Genomic DNA, 10679 nt, shown 5'->3' with positions numbered 1-10679 from the left:
GGTGCAACAAGCCTGGGTAAAAATACACCAGGGTGTGCATGGGAAGAGGAAGCCAACATCCAGACTAAGTAAAGTCTCAGCAAGAGATGCAGGGGAGCAGGGAACATAGAGCCTATGGTAGGACCAAGTGGGCAGATCATGGGTGGAGAGAGCATACAGCCAGAGGGAAGACCAGAAATTCATGAGTGGAGGATGAAGCCAGCCTGAGATAGGACATGTCAGGGTACACAGATGTGTACACTGCAACCACCCAAGGGGAGGTATTGGAAGATGATCTGTGGGTGGAGAGTGCAGCCATCCAAGGGGCCAACATATATGGAAGCGCATGAGAAGAGGGAAGACCCAGCAGAAAGGAAGAAATGGCAGAAAACACATGGGTTGAGAGAGCATCCAGCTTATAGTAGGATCAAGTGGGCTATTCATTGGTTGAGGGAGAATCCAGCCAAGAGGAAGAAATGGCAATAGTTGTAGGATAAGAAGGCGAAGCCAGCTTAGAAGGAAGGCCTGCAGGCAGTGCATGAGTGAAATATGTAGTGAGCCTGAGAACCAGCAGAGAGTGCAGGAGTGCTTGTGGGGCCATCATCAGCAGGTGCACATCTGGAGAGTTTAGGAGGCCTAGGGAAGACTATGCAGGAGGTACATGGCTGGAGGGAGCATGTGGTCTAAGGGTGGAATGGCAGGAAGTAGAAGGCTTGCGGGAGAATTCCAGTCTCTTTAGAGAACCGACAGCATGTGAATCAGTGGAGGGAGCAGAAGGTTCATGGGAAGAGGTATAGCATTCAGCCTAAGGTAGGATTGGTAGGCAGTTCACACATGTGGGAAGCAGCCATTCCATGCGAGGGTCTAGCAGGTACTACGTACATGTAAGATACAGCCAAAGTATTGGAGGAATCAAAAAGATCTGTAAACATGGAGAGTGCAGCCAGAGGAATGGGCTGAAAGTGTGTGGCTGGAGGAATCTTTAGGAGGTATGTAGATACAGGGCACAGCAAGAGTAAGATGGGATTCGGCAGAAGGTGAAAGGGTGGAGGGTACACTCAACCTAGGGAGAGGAGTTGTCAAGTGGTGCATGCACTAGGGAACATACTTCCAGCCAAGGGAAGGAATAGACAGGAAGTGCATAGATGGAAGGAACATGTAGCCCAGGAAAGGACATGGCAGGAAGTGCATGGCTGAAGAGAGCATCTACCCTAGGGGAGGTCTTGGAAGGAGTTGCAAGGGTGAAGTGTGCAGTGAGTGTGGGGCATATCTGGCTGTAAGGTCACAGGTAGTGGAAGCAGCCCGTGTAAGGAGGACCCAGCAGGAAATGCATGAGTCAAGGTGTCAGCCAGGTTTGGTGAGGACGGTGCAGGAGGTAAATAAGTGAAGTGAGCATCTAGCTTAGGGGGTGACATTAAAGGAAGTGTATGAGTGGAGTGTGCAGACAGCCTCAAGGAGGAGTCAGCAAGATATGCATGGGTCCAGGGAGCATCCATCCTAGGGTTGGACACAGTCAGAGGTATTTGGGTGCAGCCAACCTAGGAAGGACCTGGTAGAAAGTGCATGGATGGAATGCAGCCATCTAAGAGAGGACCTAGCAAGAACTACATGTATAGAGGGTTCCAGCCCGGAGAAAAACTAGGCAGGAAGAACTTGGGCAGAAAGAGCACACAGCAGAGAGGAGAACATTGTAAGAAATGCATGAGTGAAGAAAACATCCAGCCTAGGATAAGACTCACTCACCCAGGTGAGGACTCAGCAGGAGGCTCGTGAGTGAGGGGTGTCATGAGGCTAGTGGAGGACACAGTAGAAGGTACAGAGTTTTGGTGACTTTCTAACCTAAGGGAGGAATAGGAAGAGAGATATGAATGGACAAAAGTGAACGCATCCTGAGGCGGAATCTAGCAGGAGGTGTCTGGGTGGAGGGACCGTCTAGCTGAGAGGAGGATATGGCAGGGTGCCTATGGTTGAGGACACACAGCACGTGTTGTGTGGTGCAGGGTAGAGCCAGCCTAGGCTCAGGCCATCGGGAAGTACATGGTGGGAGAGAAGAATCAAGCCTAGACAAAGACTTAGCAGGAGATTCATGAAAAGAGGGAGCATTTAGGTTAAGGGAAGATGATAGAAAGTGCGTTAGTGGATGGTTATGCCAGGCCGAGGGGGGACATGGCGAGTGCTTCATAGTCGGAGAGTGCAGTCAGCCTAGGGGAGGAAATGGCAGGAGGCACGTGGGTAGAGGGAGCATCCACTCAAAGAGGACTCAACAGGAGCTGCGTGAGGGATGGAACATCCTCCTAGAGGATAAACTGACAACATAGGCAGCCAAAGAGGCTGCATCCAGCCTGAGGGAGAAGCAAGGGGGGAGCATCAGTGCAGAAAGCAGCCATCGTAAGGGAGGACCCAGCAGGAAGTGCATGAGTGTTGGTTTCACTTAGCCTAGAGGAAGATGCAGAAGGAGATGCAAAGATGGAGGTTTCAGTCAGTCTGGAGGAGGAATAGGCTGGAAGTGCATGAATGGAGACAGTATTCTGTTTAGGGGAAGACTGACCAGGAGGTGCATGGATGGAGGGTGCAGTCAACCTTGGGCTGTACTTGTTAGGTGATGCGCGGTCGGAGGTTACAGCCAGCCCAAGGTAGGACTTGGCAGGAGAAGCATGGGTGAGTGGGCATCCACTTAGGGGACAACTCAGCTGGAGGTGTGTGACTGGAAGGTGTGGCTAGGGGAGGGCTCAGCTCTAAGTTCATCATGGTGGGACAGCCAGTGTAAAGAGGATCCAGCAGGTGCTCCATGAATTGAGAGCAACTAAGTGTGAAGAGGCTAAGTGCAGAGGATGGGGGTGCTTCAGCCTAGAGCAGGACATTGAAGAAAGTGGAAAGTGGAGTCTGCATCTGTCCTAGGGGAAAATATGGCAAGAAATGCAGGTGTGGAAGGTGCAGCCAGCCTAAGGGAGGGCACGGCAGGCGGTGCATGAGAGTACAGTCCATCAGCCTAGGGGAGAATCTACCAGGAGGGCCAAGAGTGGAGGGAGTATCCCACTTAAGGCAGAGCTGAGCAGGAAGTAAATGGATAGAGGGGAAGCCAGCCTTGAGGAGTCACCAGTAGGCACCCAGGTAAATACGAATGGTTGTAGCAAGGCTATCTATTGATAAAAGGGACAATATAATATTTAATAAACTCAGTATTTAAATAAACACAAATCCTTAAGTTATGGTAACGTAGGGTATTTAAGAGGTAACCGAGGGCATGTAAATTGGAAACAGGATGTTTAATGTCATTTTGGTGAGATGTATAATCTCCTTTTGAACATATTTCCATATGAGATGAATAGCGAACTTTCACAACCTCTTATTAAGAGCAGAACAGTACTCTAAGGACTATTATTTTCAGAGAGGAAACCAAATTTTAGGTTTGTGTCACTGTAGTATTTCATTCTAAAGGAACGACAAACTCTGTTTTGTAATCTTATGAATGAACCCATCAAAACTGAGCCATATTTGGCAAAAATTTAACACAGATTTGTGTTCCTTTTCATACTGTCTTGAACTTTCTGCTAGCTGCAAAACCTTATTACTGTGGAAATAAAAGATGGCTTGAATGATGGTTCAATTTGGATAAAAATAAATTTATATCTTCATAATGCTAAGTAACTAAAAGTAATGCTGCTTTATTTGATCAGTAAACCTGTTTAAGTTTAGGAAAAACATTCCCAAGTAGAAAAAAATGTGTGTGTATTATGCATGACACTGGTAAATCAGAGAGGACGTAGTTCTTTTCATTAAATACTAAAGATTAATCCTTTCCACCAAATATTTAAATTATATGAATTTAAATTCTTAAAATGAACCTGAGTTGTTTTATGGAAGAATAAATATATATATTTTAATGGAGTATATTTAAAGGGTCAGAAATTCAGTTTCCTTATTTACAAGAAATTTTAGGAATAGTCAGTTTATGTTAGCAGTTGTTAATCTAGATATGCCAATCAGAACAGAGCCCCTTTAATTTCAGATAATTTGTAATCTACTATATTAATATTAAGTAGAGGTAGGAAAACTTTACATACATAATCAGAGGTGAAGGCATTTCTGAATTACAGGTACATAAACATACAGGCCCAGAGAAGTAGATCTTATAGCTTCAATTCTGCAATATTAGCCACAGGTCAAGTATAAGCACAGAAACAGTGAACCTCCCTGGTACAGATATCAAAGAGCTGTTCTTCTCCCAGAGGGCATGAAATTCTTCATTGATGTGAGCTCAAAAATAGACAAAAAGACTGAAAAACCAGATTCTGTGTTGTCTCTCACCCATAGGGAACTAACTCTGTACAAAGCAGCGATTGAGAGAGATCTTCAGATGGCAGATCATAAGTAGAAATTCTCACCATATGACCAAGCAGTTGTACTTTTAGGTATATACACAAGAAAATTGAAGCCATATGTTAACACAAAAACTTGTAAATAAATGTTTGTAGTGGCATTATTTTTAATAGCCAAAAAGTAGAAACAACCCAAATGTCTATTAACTGATGAAGGGATAAACAAAATCTGATATATACATAAAATGGGCTATTTTTCAGCCATGATAATGAACTGAAGTACTGATACATGCTATAATGTGGATGAACCTTGAAAACATGCTAAGTGAAAGAAACCAGATACAAGATGCCCATATTGTATGAGTCCGTTGATATAAAATGTCTACAATAGGTAAACCCATAGAGACAAGAGAGTAGTTTGTCAGGGGCTGGTGGGAAGAGAGGAATAAGGCCTTACTGCTTAATGGGTATGGAGTTTCTTTTGGGGGTGATGAAACTATCCTGGAATTTGAACTGATATTCTCACAACATTGTGAATGTATTTTTAAAAAAACACTGAATTTTATACTCAAAATGGCTGAAATGGTGAATTTTATGTTATGTGGACTTTACCATAATTAAAAACAAAAAGAAAACTAAAAACCAGATTATCAACCACACCTATCAATAGCAGGAAATAGTTTATTGGCTGTAAATGAGCCAAAAACAACAGAAACACTAAATCAGTAGAGAGGAAAACAAAAATTATAAAAAGAGTCAATGATATGTTATTGGTGCATTGAATTCATATTGGAGAGCCAGGAAAAGACATGCTTGGGCCTTAAATGTTCATGTGGTTTACTTCTCTGTCATTGTAATTACCTGGCTCTGATGGGTGAAACAATTGGACATATGGGTGTGTCTTCCAAAACAGTTAAAGATAATTATCAAACAAGTATAAAATCATGACACTTATCCAGATAGGAACACATATTAAAAGATTTTATCACATTAGGAAATTGCCAGATATTACAACTAGTTGACAAGAGAAACCAAAGAATATTGATCAGGAATAGTAAGATGAATATGCAAATAGAAGCAAAATTGGTTTGATTATTGTATGAAGGGGACAGTTGAGCCTCCACTGGACATTGTGGCTATCTGTCAGTGACCTACAACTTACAGAAGGGTGTAAAAGGGCTCAAAGATAATGTAAGGTTAGAATCAAATAACTTGGAGTTGTGTCCTATAGACAGGAAACAGTTTTCCATTGAAAGACATTTTTGGCTAGAATGCTGAAGTCTAGTATTGATACAAAGTTAAGAGTTCACTGAAAAAGAGGGTCCTTTCAGCAGAGAGACTAGATTCCTATTACAGACATTTCTAGGCCAGTCCCGGTCAGGGCCCACTGGACACCAATGACATCACAAAGTCTGAGCTGTCACAAAGGCAGCTCCCTGCCAATAAGAGGCCGGTGCACAGGGATACAGCGGGCAGAAAGTTGCAGTGGCATCTCAAGAAACCCAGGCCAGTGGGACAATCAAGTTGGGCCAATCGGGGCAGAAACCAGCCAACATCATGTCTAGAAGAAGCAGCTCACAGCACTATCCTCAGCGTGGGAGACACACCGTCTTCCGCTCCATAAGAGCCGAGCTGCAGTTCCCCGTAAGCTGCGTGGACCGCCTCCTGCGACAGGGTCCCTATGCCCATCGCCTGAGCTCATCCACCCCCGTGTTCCTGACCGGCGTCATCGAGTACCTGCTAGCCAACATCCTAGATCTAACGAGTAAAGAGGCCCTCAACAACCACAAGACGTGCGTCACCCCGGAGCACGTGCACAGTGCGTTGGACAACAATGACCTCCTCAGTCGCCTCTCCGAGCGCGGTGCCTTCTCTCAGACCCCTGAACTGCCCCCGCCCCAGGAGTAGTGATGCCCAGGCCCCGGAACCCATCCAGACCTCAGCAGCAACCTCATCTTGCCCCAAAACTGCCCACAGATGAGGGAGGCCTGGTCCTCTGCCATCGGCATGGCTATTAAAGCGTTTAAGTCCATGGCTGTGCTTCTGACTCTGGTTTCTGTCATTTGTAGTTGAGGGGTCTGTGGGACCTCCGGGAGCGGCCGTCTCGTGGCGGGGGGTGGGTGTTGGAGGGCTGGAAGGTGTGGTCAGGGTGGGATGCTGGAATCCCTGATTTGGGGGAGTAGTTTCCAATGGTGTCGGTGCGGGGAGAGGTCCTGGGGGGAGTAGCTGGCTGAGGTTGGGGGTGGGGTGGGGTGGAGGACTTCCTCACTGGCTCTGAGGGAGTCCAGACCTGGGAGGCCGGGAGGTTGGCGGGGGCTCCCAGGCATGTTGAATTTCTAGAATGATGGTGGTAATGGGGGCGGGGCTGAAAACCGTGACTGAGGTACAGAAGACTTTATTCGTGATGGGGAGCGTCTAAAAGTGGGAGGTGATGGCAGCGGGGTGGGTGGAGAGGGTGGCAGAGCAGTTGGCAGTGAACTTAATGGGACAGGGCCTTTACATGGAGGTTGTGGAGTGATGGGGAGACCATGAAGAAATACACATAAAGGGAATTATGGCCATGTCGATTTCATATACTATTTATTTTACCCTGTCTCATTCCAAAAAAAGGATTTGAGACAGGGCTTATTAGCTAGTGCTGTGACAGTCTCTGTGGACAGTCATCAGATGCTGAAGGGCCACCCTCTGCTGCCTCCTGGCCTGTCATAAAGGACTGGTCAGAGGCTGCCCAGCCAGCTTCAACAGTGGGATCAGTGGACCTGGGTTCACCATCCCAGTTCACCACTTTCTGGCTGTGTGATCTTGGACATTTATCTATTTCCTGTGAGCAGCAGTTTGCTCACCTGTAAAATGAGAATAATCAGAGTCCCTCCATCTTGGGATTTTCCCAAAGACGAAGTCACCATGTGCCCGTAAATCGCGGCTTAACACGGAGCCTGGCACAGGGCACGCCCTTAACAGATGGCTGCCCGTGTCTCCCTCCCCGTGTCCCAGATGCTTAGACAGGCTTCCCCAAGGTGCTTCCAGGCCTGGTTCTCACGTGACTGCTGGGTGCTTGAGCCTCTGGCTGTGAAAACCCCGGCTGAACCTTGTGGGGAGACAGAGAGTGAGAGTGCTGTGCAGAGGAGAAAGCCAGGGCTACACCCGGGAACCAGACAGTCCTCCCCCTCTCCGCTCCCCTCTGCCTGGTGACTCACCATCTCTGCTTCCTTGTACCACCTCTTAAAACTTGGAGCTGACTTAGCCTTTGCCAGCTTTTCAGGCATGTCCTGAGAGTAACGGTGTCGGGTGTGCTTAGAGCTCATTGGAGTAGGTGTTTGCATGAGTCTGAAGAACCTTTCTTCACACACACACACACACACACACACACACATCCATTAACATTGTATTTACAGAGCTTTGTCAAAATGTCCATCCCACAAACATTTTTTCAGATTTCTTTGCTCTTTATTTTAGTTAATACAGTGACAGTCATGTGAGGGAGCTTCAAGGACCTGCCTCTGGCAGCAGGGGCCCCTTCAGCAGCTTTTCTCTGTACCAGAATCCTCTACTTCTGTTTGGCCAGGCACTTCCTGGCAGGATAATGGGCCCCCAGGTCATGATACTGGTCCTGGTGGGCCTTGACCACCTGGATGAACTGCTCCAGCTCCTTGGTAATTTGTTAGAAGAGCCATGAAGCCCTCCTGGCCTTGGCCAAGTCCCCTCTTACTCTTCTGCTCATTCGAGTGGCCAGCAGGCCTCTCCCCAGCAACTGCAGGTGGAGAGTCACCTTCAGCTGGTCACATGGTGGCACCGGCAGTGTCATCCCGTCCCTGAAGTGGAGCATCTCTGTGTCCAGGGCATGGTTCTTCATCTTCCAGGGACCTTCAGCCAACAGGGGGTGCCTCCAGGGTGGGTAGTGTCAGGGAGTCAGTGATGATGCTCAAATCCGGCCGTGTTGGTTAAATAACTCTCTGATAATGAAAAGCTGTTTATTTTGGCTTGTGACTGTGGCTTGTTTTAGCACAAAACATGCAGGTGGAGAATCCCAGGGTTCTGGTCTTCCTCAAGTGTAGTTTACCTGGGGCCCGTCAGCTTCCATGGCTATAAAATGTGGAGGTTGGACTAAATTATTTCAAAGGCCTGCCCGAGATGTACAGTTCCCAGTCTGTTGATCTTTTCCTAAGAAAAGTTTTCTCCCGAAACAGGGTAAATGGGACACAAGAGGACAGGGAGTTTTTTTTAAGGTCTCCATTGTATAGCTGAGGCCACTTTGGCTCAGAGATGATAATCAACTCTCCCAAGGTCACAGTGGGGAGGAGAGCCCAGCCCTCTTATCTGTGGTTGAGGCTCTTTTCTTAGCTATATCCTGAGAAATGGGCCTGGAGGTAGAACGTGTTCACTGTTGTCTTCTGGAAAAAGAAGCTGAACTCTTCAATACAGATCTTCAGGTCTCTTGGGTTTCTAGGAAGACATCTCAACAGTTCACTCTCAAGAACTTTCACTTGTGTTTTATTTGGGAAATCCTGGTAGGTTAGAATAAAAGCATTAATTTCCTAGTATACGTCTTTTTACCTTGCAAACCTAGATCTTGCTCCACTGTATATTGTGTTAAACTGTCATGAACATTCTGCTTCTCGATTAACTTCTCGAAATTCTGACTCTGTCCACTGACATGATCTTAAAGGTGATTATGTGATGACGTCAGAAGCCTGTGTCCAAGCGCCTATTCTGTGACGTGCTTGTCCTTCTTCTTGCGGTTCTGGCAGTCCTTCTTTGTTGAAAACAAGATCTCAGTCCTATAGCTGAGTGTACGGCCTTGTGGAAACCATCAGAGTTAAACAGTCTAAAGTAGATAGATACTTACAATAACTGTGGTTAACTTATTTCTGATAAAATTAAAAATTCTTGTGGGAGGGCCTAACAAAAATGATGCAAATGAAGGTGAAATTTCTTTCTTTCTGTGGTTTGCCAAAGAAGATAATAAAGCCAATTCAACATGTGGGTTTTAGACAAAAAGTCTGTTCACATAATGATTAAGAGTATTTTAGAAAAAGTCTGGAGTAGGTCCTGAACATGTTTGTTTATCTTTTTTGCAAAGAGAGTAAAGCAGGTCTATATTAGGGAGATGTATTCGTTTTCTAAGGCTGCTGTAACAAAATACACGAGCCGGGAGACTTAAAAACAACAAAAAAGTATTCTCTCACAGTTTTAGAGAACGGAAATCTAAAATCAAAATGTTGACAGGGTTGGTTCCTTCTGGAGGCTCTGAGGGAATACGGGTTTCATGCTTCTCTTTTAGCTTCTGATGGTTGTTGGCAACCCTTGGCATTCCTTGGCTTGTAGGAAGATTACTAGAATTTCTGGCTCCATCTTCCCATTATCTTCGCTGTGTGTCACTGTGTTTTCTCTTCTTATAGGGAAAAATACCCTCCATTGGATTTAGCACCAACCTTAAGTCAAGGATGGTGTTATCTTGAGATCCTTAATTCTATCTGCAAAGAACTTTTTTTGAATTAAGGTCACCTTCGCAGTTTGCAGGGGTTAGGGCTTGGACATATTATGGGGGGGGGGGGGGGCGGTTCTGGATTCATCCTTCTGTAAGAGGGATTGTGGCTGGGTGGGAAGCAGGTAGGCCTGCTTTGCATGGTTGGAGAAAGCCTTTCTGAGGAGGAGAACTAAGCTGAGACTTGGATCATGAGAAGGAGCCACCCATTGAAAGAGATCCAGTGAGAGGGAGTAGCGTGCATAAAGGCCCTGTGGTAGAAATGAACTTGGTAGGCTCAAGGAAAGAAAAGGCCAGGTTGGATGGAGCAATCAGAGTGAGAGGGAGAAAGGTAAAGATCAAAGATGAGGTCAGAGAGGTAGAAGGGGGGACAGATCATGCAAGGTCTGGTAGTCAGTAATTCTGTGCTTGTGATTTATTATTACTGCAATTAAGAAGGCTCTGTTGGAGAGGTAGGGAGTTAGTAGGGAGTTAACAGTAGGGAGTTAGATATGCAAATCTGGAGCCCGGGGAATGAACATCTGTATTGTAATAAAACTCTAGTGGTAGGTTTGATAGTCATCCTCAGTTTGAAAGCACTGGCCTAGAAGATGTTCGATGCGAACTAAAATAGTAAGATTGAAATTAGACATTTAAAAATAACAACTGAACTACTGTATATAGATAACTAACAAGGGCCTACTGTATAGCATGGGAAATTATACTCTATATTTTATAATAACCCATAAGGGAAAAGATTCTGAAAAGGAACATACACACACACGTGTGTGTGTATAACTGCATCAGTGTTGTATACACCGGAAATTCAGGCAATATTGTAAATCAACTATAGTTCAATAAAAAATATATAAAGGCTGCATATCTGAAAAAAACCTGAAGTTATACTTGATAACACT

General features: G+C 45.6%; 1 protein-coding gene across 1 annotated transcript; it reads left to right on the top strand.

Moving 5' to 3' along the window:
- The first annotated feature begins 5855 nt into the window (after positions 1 to 5855).
- LOC130841550 (histone H2A-beta, sperm-like) lies at positions 5856 to 6206 on the top strand. The gene has a single exon (XM_057717671.1). It carries the CDS (start codon positions 5856 to 5858, stop codon positions 6204 to 6206), a length of 351 nt encoding a protein of 116 aa, XP_057573654.1.
- The last annotated feature ends 4473 nt before the right edge of the window (positions 6207 to 10679 follow it).

The sequence above is a fragment of the Hippopotamus amphibius genome, chromosome X (genome assembly GCF_030028045.1).
Source record: "Hippopotamus amphibius kiboko isolate mHipAmp2 chromosome X, mHipAmp2.hap2, whole genome shotgun sequence".
NCBI lineage: Eukaryota > Metazoa > Chordata > Mammalia > Artiodactyla > Hippopotamidae > Hippopotamus > Hippopotamus amphibius.
The sequence above is the reverse complement of the archived record's forward strand: the minus strand, read 5'-3'. Positions and strand labels throughout refer to the sequence as shown.